The 27,687-nt window shown below is 54.9% G+C and overlaps 1 protein-coding gene across 3 annotated transcripts in view; it reads right to left on the reverse strand.

The window, feature by feature from the left end:
* Positions 1-27,687, reverse strand: part of EIPR1 (EARP complex and GARP complex interacting protein 1) — a 117,560-nt gene that overhangs the window by 84,997 nt on the left and 4,876 nt on the right. The window contains exons 2-3 of one of the 3 annotated variants that reach the window (XM_060647795.3): positions 18,599-18,682; positions 7,092-7,224 (exon numbers count right to left, since the gene is read on the reverse strand). The exons of 1 other annotated variant lie outside the window; for it this stretch is intronic. In XM_060647795.3, the coding sequence (XP_060503778.1) occupies positions 7,092-7,224; positions 18,599-18,682 (217 nt within the window). The remainder of the gene's footprint in view (positions 1-7,091; positions 7,225-18,598; positions 18,683-27,687) is intronic. One more of the 3 variants, XM_060647799.3, reaches the window with a different exon arrangement.

The following is a 27,687-nucleotide window of genomic DNA, read 5'->3' on the forward strand; positions in this document are numbered from 1 at the left end:
GCCTCGGCGCACTGACCCTCTGAACGTGACACTGAGCCAAGTCTCCCCGTGCTCAGGCTTCCTGAAATAGAAGGGGACCAGCCTTTGCCAGAAACACTTTTCTCCCTGTGAAGAGTGCACTGACATTCGCCCTTAGAGGCAGGACAGGTGTGGCGGGAAGGTCTGCGATCTGCAGGGGCGAGGCCCAGGCACAGGGCACGGCGCCCACCCCCGGTCCACCAGGGTTGGTCAGGTGACCTCTGTAAGTCTGTTTTCTCATCTGGGACATGGGGACAGGGACAGAAGGCGCCTCTCGTCTTGCGGGGGGTTAGAAACGATCCAGGAGAGAGCTCAGCGTGGTGCTCGGCACAGAGAACGTGCCAGGCATTAGCACACAGCAGGGATCAGTCTGCACACTCTCCCCGGATCCCGAGTCAAGGCCTGAACATGAAAGAAAACTAGACGAACAGCACCAGGGCCAGAGCAAGACAGAACGACGTTAACAAGTTCCATAATGACACCATCGCAGACGCTGCAATTCTCAGGGCAGTCCAGGTACATCCTGTGAGTGCCAACAGCTCCGTGGAGTCGAGGAAGGAGCAACCCTCCCCATTCTACGGATGAGGAAACAGAGGCTCAGAGACCGTAAACAGCCCTGCTGACGTGCTGACGGGGGCACCACACGCACATGAGCTCATGAGTCACTGCTCTGGGAACCATTTCCAGCTTCTCCGCCTCCCGAAGGTGCAGCCAAGCCAAAGTGGAGACAGCATCTATTTCCAAGGGTTTACACTGACTCTTCGAGGAGGCTTCAGAGATTCTTCCAGAGGACACTGTCCTCAGCCGGACTGCCCCAGCCTCACAGCCATCCGCACCCTGTCGTGCTGGCCCCGCTGAGCCGTGAGCCCGGATGGAGGGTGGGGTGGTGGGAGGAGGGAGCTTTCATGAGGAGCCGTTTCCAAGGGTAAGCGGGAGCTCAAGATGTGTGGGAGGGAGGGAGAACACAGGCAGGTGAAGCATGGGAAGGCAGAGGCTCGGGGGGGACACTCGGGGGGACATGCCGAGATGCCCCCTCTAAAGGGCACTTGCACCTGGGTCCCCACTGCCCACTGACACAGGTCCCCCAGCACCTGGGGTCTGGCCCTGCTCCCTGCTGCATCCGGGGCCTTGAGGGCTGAGAGAGTCCCTCTGGGAGCCTGGGGTCAGGGGTCAGGGGTCAGGGATCAGGGAACTGAGCTCAGTACCGGCCCGGGTAAGAACACCCGACCACCTGGGGCACCTCAGTGAGATGCTGGCAGGGAGCCCGATTCTGCCACGTGCTTTTCGAGCAAGGTCTTCGTATCTGTGACGGTATCTAGAACACCGTCTGCAAAGTGCAGGGAAGCTTGTAAATCGGCTGAGGACGCAGCCAACTGGGACCCGGGGTTGGGGGGGGGGAGGAGGGGGGAGAACCAGAGTGACAGGAGGACGCTGGTGCCCCCTGCTGCCCAAGGAGGGGCCCTGGCGCGCGCACACGCACACACACACACACACACACCCCAGTGTAAGGGGACACACAAAAAGTACACACACTCACTGAGAAAACAAGGAAAGGAATGCAGCAAAGTCACAGTGTCTTTTTTTTTTTTAGTTCTTTGTGTTTCTTTATTTTTGAGAGAGAGAGAGACAGACAGAGCCTGAGTGGCAGAGGATCAGGGAGAGAGGACTCCAAAGCAGACTCCAGGCTCCGAGCTGTCAGCACAGAGCCCAGCTCGGGGCTCAGACCCACACACCGTGAGATCGTGACCTGAGCCGAAGTCGGCTGAGCCCCCCAGGTGCCCCTGAAGTCACAGTGTCTTAAATGAGCTGCGTGCTCAGCTTCTAGGCAGCGCGGGCGCTCCTTCTCAAGGAACCTTCGAGCACGTGGGTAAGAGCGGGACTCTGAGACAGGAGTCAGGACGCGCACGGGGCTCGTGCTCTCACGGAAGCATGTTGTCAAGTGCAGCCAGGAGGGGAAAGAGGTCAACGGAGTACCCACAGTGCCAAAGGCAGAGTGCCACGAGGAAGACACATCCCGAGTGTTGTCCCCGTGTGACCAGGATGCTCCAGGCCATGGCAATACCGCCCCTCCAGGGTGAGCATCAGGGGGAGGACTGAAGGCGGTCCTCGTCTGCAGTGTGGCCCGCTGTCCCCCGAGGGGGCCCCACACCTACCATCCGGGCTCTGCAGTACAACCTCCCTCCTCCCACGTGCCCTGGCTGTGCACACGTGGAAAGCTGTCCCCCATGCTGACACATCCTCCCTGTGAAACTATCAGCAACGGAAGCTGGCGTTTTGTTCCCAGAAAAACAGAGAAAGACCCAGAAGAGCTCACTGCCATGCAAGTCTGCCCCCACCACCCACACTCCGAGGACACAGCTCCCTAACTGTCCCGGGTGAGGGCCACCATCACATCGGCGGCAACCACAGCTCCCTAGCGACAGTCCGTGACAGTCCACGCCCCTTGCTTGCTCCTACACGACACGGACGGAAGCCAGCACGGGTGGGTGTGACGTCTGGAAGCAGAGAAGCGGGAGTATTTACATCACGTTAGCCTACAGCCAGTCCACGGTCATTTGCTTGGACACCGTGAAGAGAATGTAACTCTAGAGGCTTCTGCCTGCAGGTGGTGGCTACTCGGGCTGTACGAGCAGAGCTGCTGTCTGGCACCGCTCCTGGGAAGCACAAGACAAGGTACGCAGAGAAGGTCCTCGTCTGCATGTTTTAAAATGAGCTGCGAGTCAATCCAATTCCGCACTTTCACTAACAAGGCCATTGTGATGTCCCAATGTGTGTGTGTGTGTGTGTGTGTGTGTGTGTGTGTACGCACACAGGAGTTCTACCACAGTGCAGACTTCCACCAATTCGAGAGGCAGTTCGCACGCCGCACCACGTGCGTGTAATTTAGACACAGTTGTTCACGACAAACACGATGCCCAGATGCTGCAGGAGAGGACACTGTGCCACGTGGGTTCCGTTTCCTGATGCCGCACACGAGCCCACTTTTGCCTGGTCCCTTCCTCCTCCACCCAGTAAGATCCACGGGGAAGAGTTGCGGGACACGAGTGAAGGGGACGCAGACAACAGCTTTAAACCGGGACTATTCTCTGCTAGAAACAGGTCCCCCCGGCCCTGGGACCCGCGCCACCTCTGCCCGTCGGCCCTCCCTCCTGCTCTCTGCCCTCAGCGGCCCCTCCACTGGCGGGAAGACTCAGGGCCTGGGGACATGGCTCGGAGGCCCGCGGTCTCTCGATTGAAAGACGCTCCCGCTGCCCGGAATGTTGCGGAGACCGACGGGAACAGAAAGAGGAACCAAGCAGGGCACGGACATGCGCGCGAGGGGCAGCGAAGGGCAGGTGAGTCTCTGCGGTGTGGACACCCACGAGCCGGAAGACGACCACGACCGGGACACGTGGTGACACCTGCACAGAGCCCCTGACCAGCCCAGACGCTAACGGGGGACAGCACGATACGAGACCGGCATCGCTGGAGGTCAAAGGGCACGGTGCAGTTGCAGCCTTCAACCCAAGTCTGGGTCACCCTGGGCCGGAGCCACGCGTGACGCGCTGCGGTGCGGAAGCCTCACGGCCGGTGGGGAGCTCAGAGCGGAGCCCGGCCCACGCGTGTCCACGTGCAAGCACGCGCACGTGCACTCGCTCTGCAGCCTGCGCCGGGCACGAAGCCCGCAGGGCAAGCGTACACCCTGACTGAGCGGTTCTGGAGGCGTCTGACGGGAGCCGTCTGGGCCTCATGCCAGGAGCGGGACGTGCGCGGACGAGCGGTGCGGATCAGGTGGGAGCCACGAAGGGCTTCGGAGCTCGAGGGGCTGGGGCCGCGCGGGGAGGAGGGGAGGGAGAGCCGGAGAGCGTTCGCGGCATTTCTCGATGGCAATGAGCGCGCCCCGCGGGACCGAAACCTCGGAGACCTGCCTGTGGCGGGAGAGAGCTGAGCTCCCAGGACTGGGCCACGAACGCCACGAGAGACGGGTCTTTCTTCCCAGAGAGGCTGACGGATGAGGCAAGCACGGCACAGAAGGGCTGGCCGCCAGCACGGAGCCGCGGCAGAGCCGGCCGGGCTTCCGGAGGCCCCGACCGCAAAGCGCCCCGCCCCCGCCCGCGGACAGCCGGGGCGAGGCCACCACCAACCTGGGGCTTAACCCGACAGCTGCTCACAGCCCGGCTGACGGCCAGCTCCCGTCTACACCCGGGACCTGGGACCCAGTTCTGCCAGGAAGAGGACCCGACACCCGGGGCGCAGGCCTGAGGCCCCGACAGAGAACCAGCGAGGCCGAGCCGCCTCGCGACCATGGGGACGGTGCAGGGGACGACATGCCGTGTCCGTGGCACCTTCCTATGCAGTGCACAGAACCACAGGGACCCGGGGACGTAAGTGCAGGCTGCCAGAATCCTGGGGAGGAGGACAGACTGCCCTGCACAGCCTGCTGGAGGACACAGGCACACACGAGACGCTGCCAGCGGAGGCCCAGACGGGGAACGTTCTGGAAAGAGGACGGAGGGGCCTCGTCACGAGGCAGCAGAAACCCAGTGCCGCCGCGGCAGACACGGAAGCGGCATGGCGGGCTGTGCGTGCCGGAGCCCCGGGAGCGCACGGCAGCCCGGTCTGTGTCTTGCTGCCGACTCTGGAAGGGGAGAGAAGGAACCGAGGGAGGGCGGCCACAGTAGCACAAAGGAAGCCCGATCGGTGGCCGTGAGCACTCGGCCCCTCCAGGAGGAGCGGTGGCTAACCTCACGAGTCTCGCCGTCAGGAAAGCGTGGCAAAGGGCTCGGGGGGGCCGCCCCACGCTCGCCACGTCCAGAGGACAACAGGCCAGAGCACGGGGACAGGAGGGGTCCGTTCAGGAGGCTGGAGGGCGCAAGGACAGGGTGCGGGCTCCTGCCACCCCTGCGGGTCCCTGGCAGAGAAGGGACCGTCTCAGGGCGGCCTGTGCACACGGCTTGGTCTGACGGACTGCGGAACCCAGCTCACCTGCCAGCTTGCACCAGACGCAGGGATGGGCTGGCGCTGGTCCCCAGCCCACGTGCCCGCGGCTCCACCAAGCCGGGAGGACAGCCGGGGCGCAGGCCCAAGAGCCTGCGGGGCAGAGACGGACGGGGCGCCGGGCCGAACCCACCCCGGACCCTCCAGTGGCGTCTGCCTTTAGGAACAGCAGTGGCCAGCAGCTGCTGTGAGTTCCCACACTCCCGTGTGGACAAAACGTCAACAGCTGTTACCCCACACCTGTCCCAGTGCCCTGTGACGGGCAGATGACGTCACAGCTCCACGGGCCACAGATGGAGGGGAACGTGGCTCAGGCGCTGACCCGACAGCAGATTACACCCAGAAGCCACACGCACGCCCAGAGCTGACCCTGGGCAGGGGCCGTCGTGGCCGAGGGTCTGAGGTGACAACCGTGCTCTCCCCAGGAGAGGGTCGTGGCCCCTGGGGGGGCAGGCACTGCTCACATATGCCAGGGGCGCATGACAGCCACCACATTGGGACACGTTTTTGCAGCCTGCTCCCCACGAGCGCAGGCAAGATCAACGCCCTGCTTCGAAGGGACAGCGTAAGGTGCAGGTGCCAGGACAGCACTCCCGCGACCCTGCTGCGTCTGACGGCAGGGGCAACGGGGCCCGGGAGGTAAAATTAAGGTCAGCTGAGCTTAAGTTAATCAGAAGGGGAACCGGTCCCCTTTTGAAAGTTGGTTTGAAAGTCGCTTTTCTTGAAGAGGACCACCTCTGTTTTCACTCGCAGAAACTTCTAGCGATCTCCAACCAAGGCAGGGTGCTCCGTAAGGGTGGGTGGAGGCAGAGGCACAATACCGGGTGGCAGGGGGACAACGGACCTGCAGCCATGTGCAGGGACAGCGGGCCTTACATGGAACAGCACCGGGCCGTCACAGGGAACGCACTCTGACCGTGAACACCAAGTGCGCTGGGGCGTGGGGGCGCAGACGTAAGTACATCCCAAATGCACTCCGGGAGGACTCCGGCTGTGACAGCCGGCTGACACGATGACTTTGGCCTGAGATACGGGAACAAGAAGGGAGCCCCAGCCCAACACTGAGGACGGGGGAGGAGGCAAGGTCGGAGTGGGCTCTGGGCAGCTGCTCTCGGCGGAATGAGGCAAGTCGAAGCTAAGAGTAAGAGATAAAGGACGCAAGGGGCTCAGGGGGAAAAGACCTTTCAGAAAGCAACTTTTTTGCCGCGAAGAAAAGAAGTGTTAAACACAGGTGCAAGTGAAGTCACACAGAAAGACCCCTACGGAGAACCCGTGGGAACAGACAATCTAAGCAGAAGTTTCTGGAAGCGGGGCGTCCCGGGAACCTGGCTGGTGACGGAAGAAGTCAGCCCCACACACTAACATCCGCGGCTGGGGCAGGAAGGAAGAAGGAGACAGAGTGTGGGGCGCGAGACCGTGGGGCGCTCACAAGTACCCAGCACGCTGCGTGAGCGAGGGAAGCGGTCTAGAGCATACACAGCATGGAGCACCCCTTATTCTGGCTTACGGAGAAACACGGAACGTGAGCTTCTTCCCCAAAGCCGGAATCTGAACACCACTTACTGACAGTGACAGAACGGACAATGGAGACGACGCGTGGCCGGCTGGGCGTCACAGACGTCTGGATGGACACAGACGTCGAAGGTCCCAGAGACGGGAGCGGCAAACAGCAGACCGGGCGGAAGCTGGTCGAGGAGCACGGACACCCAACACGCGTGTGTGCTGTGCGTGGGGAAGGCGTCACTGAAGACGACCATCCTGCCCTCTCCTCACCCTTTAACGGGCGTCACACGCAGGCAACGAGGCACAAACCAGCTGCCCTTTGTGAGCAGCACAGTTAACTAACTTAGGAGCACACCGACCTCTGCCCCTCGAGGACCCCCTGCACGTCCCTGCCCAGCCCCGAGGGGTCACAGTGCCGGGACGAGCCGGGATTCTGGGTCCTATTAACCGCGGCAAGCATCCACCTGCAGAAACACAACTTCTCTGTGAGCGCAGCACCCTGACCGATCATCACATCTCGTAAACCGTGCACTGATCCCCGAGCGACGTGAGGCCCAGCTCGCGGATGCGTGGAGCTCCCTGAGAATACTCACGTTTATTGTAGCAGGTGGCCAGCACACCTTTGTCCGCAGGACTGGCACTAATGTGCCAGATCTCACCCACTTGATGGAGGAGGACGTTCTTATTGATAATGTTATTTTCGTCATCAAAATCGATGATGTGGATCTGCAGGTACAATAAAGGAGCACATGAGCACCTCCCCTGCCCCTTAACTGAACACAGCAGTCCCAGCTAATCGAATGCATCTTTACCCCTGCAATTCACGGCTGTTCTTACCACACTGGGAGCACACGCTTCTGGGAGTCCACCCGACTGTGCTTGCTCGAAAGACAAGTCTGAAACGCCTGCAGAGGATCTTTAAGATTGCAAGCTACGTACCACTGCCCCATCATTTCCAGTCCTAAAGAAACAAGACACCTAAAGCTCTGTCCCCAAGTGGCTCAGTTGGCCAGCATCAGGCCCAGAGCTGTCAGGGGTTCCGCAAATGAGCCTCGAACCCTACACGCGGCTTAGTGGAGGGGACAGGGCACAGGGAGCCACTGCCTGGGCAGAGCTGAGACGCCCACACCGTGCTCACGCCCGAGGGGGCAGCCACAGGGGTGGGAAGGGGCGAGATGGCGTGACACGTTCGCACACCTTACACGTCCCACGAAGGAGTCCAACAGCTGTAACAATCACACGATATATACACACGAGAGTATTACATTTTAGCCACGAAAAGTTAAACCCGCTACCTCCGTGCTTTTCTGGATAAATTTTAGAGGAATAAAAGGATTTCCACATTCACACTTTTATCAGTACCCGTGTCGATGAGAAAAATAAAACATTTGTTTGAAAAATAAATTTACATGAAGAAGATATCCATGGGTCTTCGTGAAGATTTGCATCCAGGAGCGCTCACTGTGGCATTATCACGATGAAAAATTGTGAGTCACCTGATGTCTGGCGAAAGGGAACTGTTCACATAAATTGTAGTATCTGACTGTAACATAATACCGTGGAGCCATTCAGCACGCTATAAGGGACTATTTAGTGCCACGGAAAAGGGTCCATGACATGGAGTTAAGGGGAAAGAACGAACCAAGAACTGTGTGCGTGCCACGTGCAGCTTTCGTTTAAAGAGCAAGCCCACCCAAACCAGAAAAGAACCAGGAGGTGAGCAGCGACCCCTGGGTGGGGGGTAATGGCAGGTGTTCCTTTCCTTCTTTGCGGTTTGTTTGTGTGTTTAACTCCGTTTGTGTGTGATTAATACGTGTTACTTTGCAATCAGAACAAACATTAAACGCTGTTTTAAGAAATGTTTCCGTGACATCCAAAAGCCTCCACACTCTGTACTTGTTCCAGAGAGCCTCGCTCTGTCCTTCGTGGCTTCCAGTCGCCCTGAGGGACAGCTCCGGACTCAGAATTCGAATCCCACCACCAACACCACAAGCCAGTGGGACCCCGTGCCTCAGTTTCTCACATGCACACAGAGGACAGAGGATCGTGGGAAACTAAAGCCATGCCCAGCTTGGCACAGTGAAGCCAGTGCCGGCTCGACCTGCCCCCCTCTTCTGGGGGGAAGAGGTTAAAAATCAGTCCTGCTGTTTTTATTTTTAAAACTACTTTCCGTAAGTTTCTCCTGCACTCAGCACAGTGCAGTTTTCATGGTGGGCTCAAAATTTACAGATTATATGTGTGTTAGATGTGGGGCCACTATGATATGTCACTTTTTTTTTAATGTTTTTTTTTTTTAATTTTTTTTTTAAATGTTTATTCATTTTTGAGACAGAGAGAGACAGAGCATGGATGGGGAAGAATCTGAAGTAGGCTCCAGGCTCTGCACCGTCAGCACAGAGCCCGACGCGGGGCTCGAACTCACGGACCGTGAGATCATGACCTGAGCCGAAGTCGGACGCCCAACCGACTGAGCCACCCAGGCGCCCCTAATGTTTATTTTTGAGAGAGAGGGAGACAGACAGACAGAGCATAAGCAGGGGAGGGGCAGAGAGAGAGGGAGACACAGAATCTGAAGCAGGCTCCAGGCTCCGAGCTGTCAGCACAGAGTCGAATGCGGGGCTCAAATCCACAAACCGCGAGATCAGGACCTGAGCCAAGGTCAGACACTTAACTGACTGAGCCACCCGGGCGCCCCTGTATCTGATGACTTAAAAATTTTGAGGTAAGAATTCCATGATGCCAACCGAGTGGTGACAACCCATACCGGCAAGGGTGTGGTAAAATCAATACATGTCGTACATCTGAAGAATTCTTTCAAAAGATGTATTACAAAATGTTAATAGGAACTATACAAATGATTAAATTGAAATAATTTGATTTCTTGAACTCTATCTCAAAGAATAAATGAACAACAAAAATTATGGAGCATCATGTAGCTTTAACATGATAAATGGGGTGCCTGGGGCGCCCAGTCCGTTGAGCGTCCGACTTCGGCTCCGGTCATGATCTCACAGCTCACGAGTTCGAGCCCCGCATCGGGCTCGGTGCTCACAGCTCGGAGCCTGGAGCCTGCTTCGGATTCTGTGTCTCCCTCTCTCTCCGCCCCCCTTCCCCACCTCGAGTTCTGTCTCTCTCTCTCTCAAAAATAAACATTTAAAAAAAAATTTTTTTAGTCATGATAAAGAGCAATTATAAATACCAAAAATGTTATGAAAGCATTAAATGTTACAAGCAGAAGAGAAAATGGCATGCAATTATATAAAAGTCACACGTGAACACAGAGGAAAATGCAATATACAAAATCAGGAATGATTTTTGTGTTGTTAGGGTGAACGGGAATTTTTTTTCTCCATTAACACTGAAACATGAACGAACACATGCACCTGCACTGTTTCCTGTTCTCTCATCAATCCCTCTGCCGTGCACTAAAGCGCCAGGAGCCCCTTGCAGTGACACCACCAGAGCTCTGGCTTCAGAATTCCCGTTTGCTGGCTCAGCTGACCCCTCCCCCCCCCAAGAAAGCCCACGCATCCGCCCCACGCCGGTTCCCGGCGCCCTGAGTGCTGGCCTTCTCCCCTTCTGCCCAGCACTTGTGGCCGCCCGGCTCTCCTGCCCAGGCCACCTCACCCGCTGCTACAGGTCCTTCTCATCTGGGGAAGGGTCTTCCCTCCCGACAGCTCTCCGGTGTGGACACGAGGCACATGCTGTCCACGGGCCCCAGCGCTTGAGCAAAGTTGGCTCCAGGCTCCTTTCTGCACTTCCGGGCACACGGACGCAGCAGGGAGGAGGCACGAGCCCGTCTCTCCCGCTCTGACACGCCGTAATACTACAGCCCTTAACCTTCATCTTCAAGCTCGATGGTCCTAAGACCCTTCCACGTATCCTCATTTATGGTGGGTTCACAGGCAGGCCCAAAGGATACATCTTCACGGAATGTTTTAATCTGGGTATGTTCAGAAAGGACACTTGAGACATCACCCCCGTAAACAAGTGAAGTAGTAATGGCTAATACGTACAATGCACCCGGCACTGTGCTCTTTCTACAGGATCCTTAAAAGAGCCGTACGTGATTATTAGCCACCATCTACAGGCGAAGGAACCCAGGTCTTGAAGTAGTGTGTCACATCCAGTTAGAAACAGGATTCCAGACCATGGCTCTGAACCCCCATTCTATCCAGGGTGCTTGGAGCGCCGTGCCCTCCCCAGGGCTCTGCACCGCAGCAGGTGAGCAAGGACGAGCCCCTGACGTCAGAGAAGGAGACCGACTATACCTTAAACGGTTTATTCTCAGGGCACCACCCTCTAGCCAGCTTACACTACTGGACTTAGAAAGAAACTCTGTCGAATAGACATACGCAGTTACGGGCCAGTTACGAAAAATTACGGTGAAGAAAACACTGTAATTAGTGAGTGCAAAAGATTATTGAAGCACAAAAGAAAGACCGATTAATAATTGGATACGAAGGTCAGGCAGACACGTGGCTGTCTGGGGAGTAAAATGCTACTTTAAAATCTTCATGAGTGTTCAAAATGTTGTAATGGCTAATAATGAAGATCACACTCATATATTTTGAATTACCATTGTTAAATTTTTTAAAGTTGGATTTACTAGTAGGGCTAAGGGCACAGATGACTCTCTACAAAAAGTGAGGCATGAGAGTTATAAAATTTATTACAGAGCCCATAAAGATGATGCTAATCCGGGGCGCCTGGGTGGCGCAGTCGGTTAAGCGTCCGACTTCGGCCAGGTCACGATCTCGCGGTCCGTGAGTTCGAGCCCCGCGTCGGGCTCTGGGCTGTTGGCTCGGAGCCTGGAGCCTGTTTCGGATTCTGTGTCTCCCTCTCTCTCTGCCCCTCCCCCGTTCATGCTCTGTCTCTCTCTGTCCCAAAAATAAATAAACGTTTAAAAAAAACAAAAGATGATGCTAATCCTCCATCACTTTCCTAGAAGATCACGGTGTCCGTCTGAGCATGTGACTCCAAGCCAGGGCACTGTCTCTCCATTTCACCTCTCTGATTGAACTGAAGGTAAACAAACTCTTACAAATTTAAAAAAAAAAAGAAGAAGAAGAATTAAAAATACGGATAAAATCAGAACTAGAAAATGGAAAGCTCCCCTTAGGAAAAGTTGAGGATCCAACGGCTTCCCCGGGGCACGTCTCCCTGCCCCTGGCCGCAGCCCTCCCCAGGGGTGAGCCGAACCACCGTGATGAAAGACTCCGCTCGCCCGCCCACGGGGGACTTCACGCCACGGCCTCACCGGGACGGGTCCCGGCCACGCTGTCGTCAACAGGCTGCTTGGAATGCCGCAGGGGCCAGGACCTGGATTCGGGTCTAACACCACCAGTTTTCCTCGCTCTGGGCTCGAGAAGCCCTGCAAACTCCGCTTCCTCTGCCGCAGTCCGTCTGTCTTCAGGGTGAAATACTGAATGCAAAGGGGTCTGACCAGGAGGCCCGTGTTCCAGTTGTGACTCGGCCACTTCTGGCCGTTTTACTCTGGGCAAGCCACTGACTTGTTCTGGGTTCTTGCTGCAGCGTAAGTGTATTCAGGAAGCTGGATTGCTAAGAATTCTTTGTTCGAACTGAAACATTTGTGGATCCCTTAGCTAAGACTTTAAATGATTAAGTGGAAGTTGTTATCACACATGCTCCTGTGCCCATATGGCTGCCAGTTACCTGTCTGTGCTGACTCCCCTTCCTGAAGCAAAGAAGCCCCAGCACGTGAAGATCCTCTGTCCGTGAAGCCCAAAGTATGCCTGGCAGCCCAGGAGGGGGAAAAAAAAGACCCCACTTCCACACCTCTTGGTGCCCAGGGAGGGCGTTTCTCGTACAACCCGTGTCTTAGTCCATTCGGGCCGCTAGAACACAGAGCACAGACTGGGTGGCCTACAAACGAGGAATGTACTTTTCACGGCTCTAGGGGCTGAAAGCCTGAGACCAGGGCACCAGCAAGGTCAGGTCCGCTGAGACCCTCTTCCTAGATCATTGAGGCCATCCTCTTGCCGTGTCTTCACGTGGCGGGCAGGGTAAGGAAGCGCTGTGGGCCAATCCCGTTCATGACGACTCCACTGTGATAACCTGAGCACCTTCCAGAGGCCCCACCTCCTCACGCCTGGACCGTGCAGGTTAGGGTACAACCTACAAACCTGGGGGGAGACACGCACTCAGCCCACAGCAACTGGACAAGGGGGACGTCCTTCGCAGCATCTGCTGCAGGGGTGGGGAAACAGCTAGAACCTAACAGCTCAGGTTAACTGTCTCTTTATGAGCACACTTTTACACATAAATTCAAAACTAAAAAGCCATCAAGTAGGGGCACCTGGGTGGCTCGGTCAGTTGAGCGTCCGACTTCAGCTCAGGTCATGCTCTCACAGTTCGTGAGTTCAAGCCCCGCGTTGGGCTCTGTGCTGATGGCTCGGAGCCTGGAGCCTGCTTCAGATTCTGTGCCTCCCTCTCTCTCCGCCCACCCCTGCTTGTATTCTGTCTCTCTCTGTCTTTCAAAAATCAATAAACATTAAAAAAAAATTTTTTTAATAAAAAATAAAAATACATAAAGTAGAACTCTATCTTTTAAAAAGAAATTCTAGGGGCGCCTGGGTGGCGCAGTCGGTTAAGCGTCCGACTTCAGCCAGGTCACGATCTCGCGGTCCGTGAGTTCGAGCCCCGCGTCAGGCTCTGGGCTGATGGCTCGGAGCCTGGAGCCTGTTTCCGATTCTGTGTCTCCCTCTCTCTCTGCCCCTCCCCCGTTCATGCTCTGTCTCTCTCTGTCCCAAAAATAAATAAAAAAAAAGTTGAAAAAAAAAAAAAAAAAAAAAAAGAAATTCCGGGGGCGCCTGGGTGGCTCAGTCAGTTGAGTGTCTGACTCTTGGTTTTAATCTAGGTCACGATCTCACAGTTTGTGGGATCGAGCCCCATGTTGGGCTATGTGCTCACAGTGCAGAACCTGCTTGGGATTCTCTCTCTCTCTCTCTCTCTCTCTCTCTCTCTCTCTCTCTCTCTGCCCCGCCTCCGCTCATGTGCGCTCGCTTGCCCTCTCTCTCTCTCTCATTTATTATAAATGAATAAACCTTGAAAATAAATAAATAAATAAATAAATAAATAAATAAATAAAACAGAAAATCTGAGGTGTAATCAGTACTGGGAAGAGGGGGTGGGGAGAGGAGGGTGGAAGAAGAGGGGAGGGGGAGGTATTCAGGTTTCAGTTAGTCTGGGGTGGGGCTGAGAGTCAGAATTTCTAACCAATGCCCAGGCCATTCTGAGGGTAGCCAAAGACAGAGCCTGCAGCCAGATGGGGCTCACAAACAAAGCTATCCTTAATCAAAATACAAATACAGAACAATGGGGTTTACAAATTAAAAACGAAAGTTAAAACGGAAAAGGTCTATCCAGGGAAAGCAGCCACTGAGTGGTCCACCACCACCTCCCCCCCCCCCACCCCCGCCCTCCCCTTCAGGGATCAGCCTTTCCACTGACCATGCTGAGAGAGGACAGGTCTGGGTCCTCTGTCACCCTGGCGCTCGTCCCCCAGCCACGTAAGAAATGGGAAGCTAGCAACATGCAAAGAAAGTCTTTGGGCAAAGCACAGCACAACACAAACCCCTTGGGTCTGAAACCCCTTGTTGGGAGTCTGCCTAGACTTCCCCACTGGACAGCACAGGGCACACGGCCTCCGAGAGAAGGAACACCCCCCTGCCCCCTGAAGGAGAGCCCCAGACCTGCCCATCCTGCTCCCAGCACCCAGCCCCGTGCAAAGCTAAGGGCAGAAAGCAAAGCAGCTCACCTGACAAAGAAGGCCAGCAACTGTGACAGCTCCCAAGGTTTTCAGAAAATGGCACAGCTGAATTAAGTAGGACTGACTCGAGACTGGCACTTTCTAGGGAACTAATGACCCCCCCCCCCCCAGGAGCTGATGGCCCGAGGGGAAGCCAGGGGCCATTAACCCTCACCAGCCAGTAAGCAGGAGTGGGGAGCAGCGCCACAGGCCAGGGGCCCCCAGCCCGGGCGTGGGCGGAGCGGCCTGACCTGAGGACACTCACAGCCCCGGCCTGCGGCCTGAGCTGCAGTGTGGGTGTCTGCAGGGAGGGTACAGGGAGCCCCGAGGGCGCGCACCCCTACTGGTCCCAGGGGACAGCGGAGGCGCTGGCAGAAGCGCGGGGGAGGGAGGACCGACCGCAGCTGTGCCTCGGCCACAGTCCGGCTCCGCCTCCGGGAAAGACCACACAACTGCCCAGGGCCAGGCCAGGTCTGTTCAGGCACGGGGTCAACGACACCTGTCCCCTGCGGTGGCAGGTGTGGGAGTCGCCCTGACCCGGCCTGCCCAGCTCCCCCACGTCCCCACGCTGGAAGCGTGTACCCTTCAGATGCTGGGTCCACGGGGAGCTCCTGGGGGAGGGGAAAGAACCCACCTGAGCGCCCCCCGTGCCAGCGCTTGGCCGGTGCCACGCAACACCCCACAGAAGGCTGCCGCGAACTGCACTGATCGTGCGGTTCAATGCGGAGCCACCAGGTGGGGAATCCCCATCCTCACTCTCCGGGAAGCACCCGGACCTCGGGCCACCCTCCATCAGGAAATAAGCCTGGGGACGGGCTGCCGGAGGCTGGGGTGTATAGGGGCAACTGCTCATCCCTTCCGACGCGCTGGAAAACTGTGCCCGCCGGGGACGTGGGGGACGCCGGAGCCACCGAGCTCCCAGACGGCTGTGCGCGTCCCGGGATCCCCCCCCCCCCAAGCTGGCCGCGGCCCCAGGGAATACATCCCACGTGGAGGAAGCATGTGGCGTGTGCAAGGAACCGTGCACGTCACACACAAGAGAAACACACGCGGCGCAGAAGAGGAACAGGCGTGCCACGCGTGGGGGGAAGCCCGGCGCGCGTGCGGGGGCGGGGGCGGGTCCAGGCCGGGGAAGGAGCCTGGGCCAGGGCCAGTGACACAGCACAGCACACCCTCGGGCCGCCAGCCTTGGCTCAGGCGCCTTCCCGTGGGGGAGGCTGCAGTGCCACGGGGAAGGGACCCCGCGTCCTGCTCTCTCCCAGGACCACGTGCCGCGGGCCCGGTTCCCCATCCCAGTGGAAGCTCAGCTGCAAGCACAGGTCTATTAGCTCACTTGTGCATCTGACACACAACATGGTGGGGGGGTGGGGGGGGTCTCATTAACATACAAAGTCAGCATTTGTTGAACGAAGGAGTGCAGATGGACGCCTTCCCCAGAAACAGAAAGGGAAGCACCAGCCTGTCACCCCAATCTTTTGGAGTCACACACCAAATGCCACTGCGTGTGAAGCTTGGGAACAGGGCGTCATCGGACTCCTCATTCAGCCTTCCGTTCAGCCGTGGCTACCAGACGAACTGAAGCCAGAGGCTGCAGCCTTCCCTAGCAGCTTGGCTAGGAAGTCCTGAAAGGAGGGGGACAGCAGGTGACACACGGTTCTGCAAGACAGCACCCAAGGAGCCGTCGTAAACCAGCGATTTGGAAAAGGGTTCCAAAGAACTACAGCCTCGATGCCATAAAATATAAGTTAAATATACAATTTTTCTGTGCCTACCACTGGAGAGCTAGGTCTCTCTAGGACTGATTATTAAGAACCACAGTCATTCAGTACAAAAAGGTTTCTTTCCCTAGGTCCAAGGACTGATGCCTGTATTCCAGAAACCAGGACTGTGTGTGCAAGAAACTACCCTGATACCACAGGACACGCAAAGCTACAAACGACGTTTGTCCCAGGATGCCAGTCTCACCCACCAACCCCAGGGACTCACAACTCACTGGACAGTGCTCCCCAAGAGGTGGTCCCAGAGCCTGCCAGAGATGCACGTGCTGGGGCCCAACCCCAACGTGACTTGGCTCCAAAAAAGGATTTAAGATTAAAGTACTTCATGTCACTTGGGGCTGATCCCTTCTTGGTGTCATAACCAAATGGCATATAATTTTGGCTGAGAAAACCAGGTATAATGTAACCTATTCCCGTAACTTATGAATGCCTTCATTGCCTCATTGGTTTTTAATTCATTTAGCTTTTATTGGAAGCATCCCTCATTAGATAATAATAAAGTGTCCCCTATTCTCATAAAGTTACAAAGCTGATAACTCCACCAAAAAGGTTAATGGGACAGCCTCGGAATAGAGCGGAACTAAAAAGCAAGTAGGTGAGAAAAGATGCTTGGTGGCCTGGAGACAGAGCCAGCTGGAATTCTCTAACACCTGTCCTGTGACAGATTCTGCACAGTCGGCCAGCAGACAGAAGCCGCGAGTCTGCCTTCAGACTCCCACCTGGGTCTGTCCCTCCATCACCGCAGCCCCAGACGGCAGGGTCATTACGCGGGTTCCTCTTTCCCTGCAACATGGCCACTGGAAACTGTTTTTGTAAATAAACCACTCGCATCTGACACTTTCCAAAAGTAACACACACACACATTCAGAAAAATGAAAATCAGAAAGACAGTTTACCTCGCAAATGCTCAGATCACCCAAAGGTAACCGTGGCTCCAATTTTGAGGCCTTTTGACTAGTTTCCCCCTGGTCTTTTTCTATGTAGAGATTCAGTTTTGTATTTTATCCACTACTTGTCTAATTGAGGTGTAACTGACATAACATTACATTAGGTTCAGGTATTCATAGAAGGATTCAGTATTTGTATCTATTGAAAAATCATCTACTTTCTTACCACCACAGTGATCACACAATATGTACGATTTTAACATTTCACTGAACCGTCTAACGAGTCTTAAATTATGACGCTCACGAGGAGTTTATGACTTCATGAGCGCAGCGCGTGACCTCTGCTCCACTGCGAGGAACCAGGCTCAGCGGGGTGGAACCGTGTGAATCTGCCCCCATCCACCCTCACACTGGCACATTTTGATTGCGCCTAACTGCTTCACAATTATGTGCACCGCTGCAGTAACAGTCCTTGTATATAAAGCTTTTTCCATGTTTTGGAAAATATAAAAACATATTATAAAACATAAAAATATAGAAATAATATAAACACTTATTTGTCAAGCTCTAGATACATGTCACCAAATCAGCTGCCTGATTTCAATGACTGAAAATGATTTTAAATGACTATGCCAATTCAAAATCCCTCATGGAGGCGCCTGGGTGGCTCAGTCGGTTACGCATCCGACTTCGGCTCAGGTCACGATCTCACCGTTTGTGGGTTCGAGCCCCGTGTCGGGTTCTGTGCTGACGGCTCGGAGCCTGGAGTCTGCTTCCAGATCCTGGATCTCCCCCTCTCTGCCCCTGCCCTGCTCGCACCCTGTTTCTCCCTCTCTTTCTCTCTCAAAAGTAAGTAAAAATTTAAAAATAAATAAATAATAAAATCCCTCATCGATAATATGACAGTGGCTGTGTCACTACCCCCTGCCCAGCACCAAATACCCGCCCGCAGCTGTGTTACAGCCACCTCCCCTTGTGTGACACTGGTAACTGGGTGGAGACCCGGCACCGTGTGACACGGCCTTTTGCGCATTTCCCAAGGATCCAGGACAGCGCACATCCTCACGATGTCCTCAGCACCTGTGAGGTACAGAAAGTAGACGGCTTGGTCCCCGTTTTGGTGACGAGGATAATGAAGCCCGGCAAGGTTAATCCGTTCGGTCAGGGTCGCAGGTGGACCGAACACTGATCCGTGAGGATCCAAGACTCCTTCTACGACAGTGGCCACAACAGCGGGGGCCGCATCTTGCATCTCGTGTCCGCCTGCAGTACGTGGCAGTGAGAGCCCGGAGCTCGAGGTTGAAATGGGACCGTGGCCTCATCCAGGCCCAGCCGGAACGAATGCTGTGAGCACGCAGCGGGGCCGTCCAGGGGCCCGCGTGGAAGCAGGGATGCCAACCACGTGCCCTGGCCTGCTTCTCGACCCCTCACCCGGTGAACCCTGCATCACCACAGACTAAACCACAGCGGTACCACCACGGGAGTTTAAGTCATTGAGCTCAATTATTTCATTCGGTTGGGTATTTAAATCCCAATGCAAGTTTTATTTTGTTTGTGTGGCATTAATTTTCTCAAATGGTGCTTGAAAAATCAAGAGCAAAATGGTTATAAAACTAAGAATAGGCTTAGTAATTAACATGTATACATTTGTCAAAAATAGTTACCTGATTATCATATTTAAGAGACTGCGTCCCAACCAAAAACCGAATGGCATCTGTTTCTGCAGTCTGAGGTGTCAGAGCACGTGCCTGCAGGGGGGAAGGAAAATGCACACACATTTATGAAGTTAGATGTAACGGTTAGAGATTAGAAAGCCAGTTACCTCCTGTACCGCCGCTGGAGTATCCATTCATGCGAAGTGTCTGCAAGGCAACTGAGAAATATGTACGGACAGCCTTCAACTTGTGCCTGCTTTGTGACACAACAATTCCACCTCAGGTGCGTATTTGGAAACAACTGTAGACGGGCACAGAAAAATAAGCAGTAAAGATGTAAGCGATGTTTTTAATAAAAGCGCAATTTTCAACAGAAATAGATTGGTCGAACAAATCATCCTTTGACAACACAGCAGAAAACGGCCCCCAGCGATGGCAGAGCAGGTGGTTCAAACCACGTCTCCTGCAGAGGAAAACTGTACAAACTAAACGAAATACTCTGAATTTGTTTCAAGGCCTCCGGAAGCCAGCACAGCGATGAGTGAGTGCCAAGGTCTTGGAAACGAGGGAAGGTCAGAGAGGAAAGCCTGACCTCCAGCCCCCTTTCAGCTAGAGGCACCTGTCACTTTGGAAAGTGTGGTGACCGGCCGATGTGGAGGAGAGTTTGTGACAGGCTCGTGGGGCTGAGGGTGCACACACTGAGTACACAGGGAAGAGGTCGGCGACACACTAAAGTTCTGGGTTGGGATCCCTTGGGGATCAGGCCAGGCGTGAAGGTGGACTAGAATGAGGTCAACCCAGACACACTACAATCTGGGTCATCTTAGTCCTCGACTGGATCTTAAGTGATCTGAGCAGGCTGGTGCTCCTGGGCTGGCCAGATACCTGCCAGAAGTAACAGTAAATCCTCTGGAGGAAGACAGACATCCAAAGTTTCTACAGTTTTTCTCACAATGTCAAACACTGAATCAAAAATAACTAGTCATACAATGAGTCAAAATCATATGATCAAAAGCCAAACAACAAACAACAGAAAGGGGCCTGTCGAGCATTCAGATGATCAGGTTCTCTGGGAAACAAGCTCTAAAGCGTCAAGTTTTATGCACAGATTTTGTGGGAGCATTCTCGGGAATGACGCCATGGAAGGGTGAAGGAAGCAGGACTGTGCAGAGGCAAAGAGGAACCTCAGTGCCACAGGGAGACTGGAGCTGGGACAGTCCCTCAGAGTGGAGCCAACATGGCCAGGCCTTTGTGCCGCCCAGCCCCCACCCCCATCCAGCAGGCTGTCCCTGGAGAAGGGTGGGACTTCGGTGGGACTTAGGGCAAAGTGACTCTGTTCCACTGAGGGCGAACTCTAAGAGCAGGACCCACTGATTGCTCTCAGCCACCAACAATCCCAGAATCTGCTGGATTTTCTGACAAAGAAATCTGGGCAGTGCACCACAGCAGGGATCACAACACCTACGGTTAATATGCTCGATAATTAAAATTAAGAACTCCAGGTGAAGAATCTGAGGCCTAGAGAGGAAAAGACTGTGTACAACTGGTAAATATTAGTGTTGTGACTAGTACTGCAGGCTTACGAACTCAAACCCAGATCTCTTTCAGCACAACCACTAACTGCGCCTACATCAACTCCCTGTTTCCCTGTAGCTCATGCTCGGATGCCGGTGGGAGGCAGAATAGTGACCCCCAAAAACGTCCGCATCCCAATCCCCAGAACCTGTGCAGAGAGACTTTGCGGGTGCGATTAGGTTAAGGATCTTGAGATGGAGATTATCCTGAGTCACCTGGTCACGCGGGTCCTTACGAGCAGAAAGCCCTCCCTGGATGTCGTCAGACGGATGCGTCACAGAAGAGAGGACCAGAGAGGTGGCGGCACGAGGGGCGCAGGAAGCCTGCAAGGGCTGCAGACGGCTGGGAGCACGTGGGCAGCAGCCGCTGCAGGCTCTGAGGACGGAAGGAGCCCACGGAGCAGGGAGCGCAGGAGCCTCCAGAAGCTGGAAGAAGCAAGGTCACAGATTCCCCCGAGCCTCCAGGAAGCAGTGCAGCCATACCAAGGCCTTGATTTTAGCCCAGTGAGGCCCCTGTTGGGCCCCTGAGCCATAAGGCAGTAAGAGCTGTTCCTCGGAACCATTGAGCTGGTGCTGACTCGTTACGGCAGCAACAGGAAACTGATTCACTACGTGGGCCACACACGGTTCACTACATGGGCCACTGTCCACACGCGGCTAGAAACAGACGTGACGCCCCACTCCCTCCTCTGTCACATCTAATCTCTGAACTTCTTGATTCATTCTTCTTAAAACGAGGTAAAAGAAACGGAAACCATTGTCCTGACCACCCAGTCTGTCTGGTTTTGATTTGGTCTCTGAGTATCGGTCACCAAAAGGCTTGGTGACAATTTCACGTCACGCTCCGTAGCACCTCTGTCCCCACCCCTCCTCACAAAGGCTTCCTGGCACAAAAATATCAACTACCAAAACACATTCCAGTAACACCAAGAAAATACATGTGCAAAGCAGCATTCACATTATTAGACATCCGGAGGGAAAAGTCTATTCTGGCCAATATGCCTACGACTTCTTCAGCAAAACCGGACTGGACAATTTTTAGAGTCTTACACAGATCTCTGTGCAAAACTGATGAACTCTTTGTGAATCTATATACCTTCTGCCAAAAATGTACATACAAGTAAATTCTGCACATAACATCAGCAAATTCAGACCCTCCAAATCCTAGCTACTTTAAACACCACGCAGAGGAAAAAGATTCTCGCGAGGAAGCGTCCACGCCATCACAGAGAGACAAAACCTCACCTTCTCCGAAGGCAGAACCCTGACTCAACAGAGTAGACGCAGACCTGGGTCCAGCTTCAGACAAGAACGCTACATCTCAAACGGAGGTACACGTCATCACCCCAGAGAGAAAAAGCCTGAAGATTCCCCCAAAACAGGACCCAGAAGCGGACCCAGCTGAAAGGAAATGATTATTTTCCATAAGACACTCGTCTGTGCTTCGAGTTGGTAATCACGAGTTGACTACATGACATTTGTGAGTGGCAGCTGCCGTGGAAGGTCCCACAGAGGGCAGGACATCGGCCCTGCCCTCAGGGCACAGACTTGCAGGGCGAGACGAGATCGGACAGAGCAGGTGGAAAACGACCATGTGACACAGCCACAGGCACACACGGCACGGGAGCAAAGTAACACTCGCCAGACCGCACCCACGCACTCAACTTCAGGTGGAAGGCAGGATCAAATGCCACCACCTTAGAGGAGAAGAAAGCCAGAAGGAAGGAAGCTGTCTCAGGCTGCTGGCCTGGAAAACAGGGCAGTCCGCGGCCACGGAGGCTGCTGGGTGCCCGTGGTGGGCCAGCACGCGGTCGGCCTCGTGCCCAAGCAGTTCGGGCCCCAGACCCGCACACCCGCGCAGAGACCACGGGAAACACGCAAAAAAGTAAAGTCCATGAGATCATCTGTTTTGCCACAGTTTTGGAAAAGCACTACAAATCTGACACTACGCATTCTGTCACCCACAATAAGACGCTGCTTTTTTAAAAAACTGAAGAGGGGCGCCTGGGTGGCTCAGTCGGTTGAGCGGCCGACTTCGGCTCAGGTCACGATCTCGCGGTCTGTGAGTTCGAGCCCCGCGTCGGGCTCTGTGCTGACAGCTCGGAGCCTGGAGCCTGTTTCGGATTCTGTGTCTCCCTCTCTCTGACCCTCCCCCGTTCATGCTCTGTCTCTCTCTGTCTCAAAAATAAAATAAACGTTAAAAAAATAAGTAAATAAGTTTTTTAAAAAAATAATAAATAAATAAATAAATAAAAACTGAAGGGCCGAATTATTCTTGTTAAAAAAAAAAAAAAAAAAAGTCTGAACTGAATCTTTAAAAATTATGGCAAAATCTCAAAAACAGTTCATCTAAGATCCTTCCGTTACATTACTGGGTAAAATTATGATCATAATTTAGCTCCGGCCATTCGGGTGACAGATGTGTACGTGTCCGTAATTCTGGTCCTTTGACGAAGTGAGTGATGAAATGACCTTCCGAGGCTAGTCGTTAATGACGGTTCTGAGGTGCTCCAATGACCTTGTTATGAGAAGATCAGATTTTAGGGTATAAAAGGTCACAACCCATCTGCACATACCGTAGCCTGATTCACCTTCATAATTCAATGAAGTAGACCCAGAGTCAATATGGATAATGTAACTCCTACTCGGGAGATAAAAGACGCCGAGGACCGGAGAGGTTACGGGACTTAGTCATGGTCACAAAGCTCCTAGAGGAAGCACGACACGCACTCCCACGCTTGACTCCGCTTCTCTCTGTTACGGGGATGCAGGGACCCGGCCGCACAGGTAAGAGATTTATCTATGGGACTGAAGTTGGAGCCTGGGTCACCCTGTTCTCAAAAGCAAGGCCACAGCCCTTTCCTCACGCGGCCTTCTCTCCGTCTGCCTGACCGCTGAGGGAGCCAACCCCGGACGAGGCAACCAGAGACGCCGAGAAGGGCTGGGGAAGGGGCGTCGGAAGCGTCAGGAAAGCCCCTCTGCGGAACGGGAACCACAAACCTCACGACCTTCCAGGACTCCCTGAGTACATAAACCCCCCCCTGGGAAACTCAGAACTGTTTTCCTTTTCTCACTAGTCTGAGCAAGCAAACGCTCACTCTGGGTAAACCCCCCCCAAGAAGAGCCACCCCCAGGTAAGCGCAGGGCCACCCCTGAAGGCCAGCGGGCGGAGCGGGACTTTGCTCTAAGAGGGGGGGCCCAGGGCGGGTTTACCCCTCTACCCTGAGCAGTCTCCCCGCCCCAGAAAAGGCCTCTTTCTCAAGAGTGGCCCCCAGGTCAGTGGGGTGACAGACCAGGAAGCTAGCGGTGACCGGACACGTGTCTCCACGGCAGATGGCCTTCCACACATAAAAGCAAGCAAGGCCCCAACGTCTCGCTCAGTGCTGAACACCCACTTCTCGTCTCCTGCGCCCGGATCGCCCCGGCGGGCCCCCAGGCCACGAGAAGCAGTGTGCCTCACGAGCTACCAGATAACTGTGGCCACGACACCGCCCCTGGGGACCACATGGCCCAGCGCACAGTCACGCGCACGCTCACTCACACGCTCGCCCCCGTACGTGCGAAGGCCGGCCTCTCGGCTCCCCCAGGGGCTGCCGCCCGCCCCGCGCCCACCCTGCTTTGCCCTGCCGGCTCCGCTCCAGGCCCCGGTGCAGCCCGGCCCCCTCCTTCAGCAAACTCGACTCACGCTTGAGGCAACACGGAAACCATCGGCCGGCCTCCCGGAGACACCGCCCCTGCCCGCCCGCCTGCCGGGGAGAAGGGGCGCCCCCTGCCTGCCTCACCACAGGAGGGGCACCCCGCCCTCCCGCAGCACACGACATTGGTCAGCCGTCTTTCTTCTCTTCCCTCTCCTCTTCTCTGGCTTCTTCCCCTTAACTGGGAAAATCAAATCACACGTCCCCTTGTCCTTTGAAAATACCTTGCCTTGACCCATCTACCTTCGTTCTTGCATTCACGGCAAGTTTAATGGTGGTGTAGACAGGATAGGCCTTCCTCGGCTCTGACCCTTCCTCCCTCCCGATAACCCGGCCTCACCACAGCCACCCCGCAGCACTGCCCTCCTAGAGCCCCCCGCGTCACGGCCACCAGACGCTCCGACGCAGGACCCCTCGGTCCCCTGGCCCCCCAGGACCCAGGAGGTCACCGCCCCGCCCTGTCTTCTCCCCATCCTCCCTTCTCACGCTGGGGCTCTGTGCCCACGGTTCCGTGCACACTCTTCCCGGCCCCGCGGCCTTCCCTTTCCCACGAGCATCGTCACTGTAACCAGGCCAGTGATCTCGCCTCACTGAGCAGGTGCACAGGGGCACATCTGGCCTGAGGCCAGTCACCAGCAGCGCCTGACGCCCTCTGCCTGGCAGGCCTACCAGCCCGGACCTCCCGAGTCCGCACCCGCCCTCCCTGCTCAACATTCACACCCCACCCCTCCCCGCTCCTTGCTTAATCTACCTTTTCACAACCTCTGAAGCCGCTTTTCTGCCAGGAGCCTTTTTACTGCAGCTCACCCTCCACGTGCCTCCTCGTCAAGTCGACCCGGGACGGCGGGTCCTCCAGCAAGAGGCTTCGGGCTTCAGTCCCCCTTCCAGACCCCAGGGAATCACACGAAAGCCAGAAAGAAACGGGAACAGCGAGTGACCACAGAGCCACAGCCAGTGTGCAGAGAGGACCGGGCAAGGCGGACACGCTCAAGCCACCTCAGGCCTGAGGACCGAAGGGAAGCTCCTGGGGCGCCTGCGTGCAGTGGGGTAACAGAGCAAACCCCTAGAAGCAAATACACAGAACATTGCACTAAAAACGTCCCTGAAAAAGCTCTATGTAAAATATCAAACGGAACCCAGCAGAGGACTATCTCGCGACCAAGTGGAATTTGGTCCCAGAATGCCAGGGTGGCCCCACAATTTGAAAGTCAGGGATTTAAGTGACCAAAGAGACCAAAAGGGAAAACTCATACGTCACATGGTCCGTTCCACAGACACGAAAAGCGTTTGAAAACCTCGAATAGCCACCTTCGACTGTAAAGCTCCTAACGGGTAAGACCGAGAGCCCTGCGGCCACAAGCCTGATGCCCAGGGACTTCCTGACCCGACGGAAGCAGCCCCGAGTGCTGACCAGCCCGGCCCTGCAAAGGCAGCAGCCCCAGCCCGCTGTCCCGGCCGTGCCCACCACGAGGCTCCCGGAGAACCTGCCGGCACAGGTGCGGCAAAGCCAGCCTCACTCACCCCTGCTTGTGTGGCTCCAGGCTCTGCAGGGCGGCTGACTAGTGCGGTGGCAAAGCCAGGGAAAGCGACCGAAAGGACCCCGCGCCACCTTCGCACAAGTTCTCATCCCCGCACAGCCCCTCCTGGCCTGGCCGAGCTCAGCTGGTGAAAGCGTAAGGAGGGCAGCACCCGGCTTAAACGGGAGCCACGGGACATGCCCCCCCCCCCCGCCCCCGTCCACACCTCCTCCACGGCGCCTGCGGTGCCCCTCATTCATGCCCTGCCTACCTCTGCCACCCAAGTGTGTGCCATGCCACCGCTGGCTGGAGTAGCCCCTCCAGCGGGGCACAGCGGTCACTGGCCCCCACAACTAGAGAAGGTCTGGGGCACCTGGGTGGCTCAGTCGGTTAAGCATCCACCTCCTGGTTTCAGCTCGGGTCATGATCTCACAGTTTGTGGGATCGAGCCCAACGTCCGGCTCTGCGCTGACAGCACAGCCTGTTTGGGATTCTCTCTCTCCCTCTCTGTGCCCCTACCCTGCTGGAGCACACACTGTCTCTCTCAAAATAAATAAATAAGCTTAAAAAAAAAAAAAAAAGAAAAAGAAAAACTAGAGAAGGTCTTCTTAACGTCGAAAGTTTCAAAGAAGTAAGCATGCAGGAGAGAAACAATCTTGTTTGTAGAGACGTTTGAAATAGTCGTGAAGAACCACCGTTCTGTTAGCTGTGAACTGCAGGTTAAACTCCAGCTCAAAAAGTTGATTTCTCCTGCCCAGTGCCCTAAGAGTGCGTGTGAGGGCATCTCGAGTCCCGTTTACACTCTAAAAAGTTCAAACAGTGCTGGAGAGACATCAGCAACGAAAGTTACAATCACTGGTAAAGATTAACATGTACGATATTCTAATATGCAGCGAACGTGTAAAATGGAACTGTGAGATGGCCCTGTGCTAAGACGTGTCACTGTGAAAATGCAGTGTCTCTGTGCTGAGTTTGGGAGCGGCCAATCCATTTACCATGTGACCACGCTTATTTTATGTCCTGTGAAACAACTCTCCTCCCTTTCAGGAAAGAGCTCGAAAGCCCACCCGAGAAACGGTAGTTGATTACTTGTCTCATTAACGTCAACAGACTGCCATCATCACCTTGCAGAGCAAATTTGACAGGAATAGCATGCCTGGACCATCTAGGCCACAGTAGCAGAAACACGAGCACGAGGGGTCCCTGGGGGCTCAGTCGGTTGAACGTCCGACTTCTGCTCAGGTCATGATCTCACAGTTTGTGGGTTCCGGCCCCGTGTTGGGCTCTGTGCTGACGGCTCAGAGCCTGGAGCCTGCTTCGGATTCTGTCTCTCTGTCCCTGCCCCGCTCGCGCTCTGTCTCTCTCTCTCTCTCTCAAAAATAAAAAAAACATTAAAAAAATGTTTTAAAGAAAAGAAAAGAAACAGGAGGACAAAACGATGCAAGACCGGGAAGTGGAGCGCCCGGATGGGAAACCAGCGTTTCTCAGGTACGTAGCTAGCGAGTGCAACACTAAGCGGGCGATTTGGATTTACGCATACAAAAATCAGGTGTTAAACCTAAAACTCACATTGTTCCTGCAAACATTCTGAAAAGCTGGGTAAACAAGTCTTTATATAATAAACACAAGTCTTTATATCTTGACTTCAATGTTCTATGTATCTTAAGTTCAATGGCTTAAGTTCATTCTACATTCGCTAATGACCTGTCGATGTGAACTCACAGGGTGACGAGTCCCTAGACTGTCCAGTCCAATCTTCTGGCCGATGCAAGAATGCTCTCGAGGCACTGTTCATAAACCCCAAATAGACACACTCCTCAAAAACCAGGTTCTGACCACCGAGTACCACAAATAAATTCCACACTTTTAGCAGGGAAGTCAAGGACGCCTCCTGCCCGATCCCACCAAAATCTCATTTACTCTTTCCCTTTTAGCTCCACTGTCACATTACCCAGAAGGACACATCAACTTCGGTACACAAACCAATCGCCCAGGCAGCCCAAGGAAATGCAGATTCTGATTCTCCAGGTCTGCCTCTGGTGACAGGACAGCTGCTGGTCGGGCGAGGACACTCTGAGTTGCAAGGGTCTACACAGCTTTCCTGACTCTGCCCATCAGAACTACCTGGTCTCGGTGGTATCAGAATCCGTTTCACTTTACAGAATAGATTTCAAAAGCCAGACCGTCCCACCTCTTATGCCAGACCTTGTACCAACAGCTCAGGAGGGAACGGAGCTAAATTAGTATTAATCCAAACAGTTACAAAGCAGGATGTTAACTGCAACCCTCAGGACCGCCACGCTGCAGAATTC

Source organism: Panthera onca, chromosome A3, assembly GCF_046562875.1.
Source record: "Panthera onca isolate mPanOnc1 chromosome A3, mPanOnc1 haplotype 2, whole genome shotgun sequence".
In the NCBI taxonomy this organism is placed as follows: Eukaryota; Metazoa; Chordata; class Mammalia; order Carnivora; family Felidae; genus Panthera; species Panthera onca.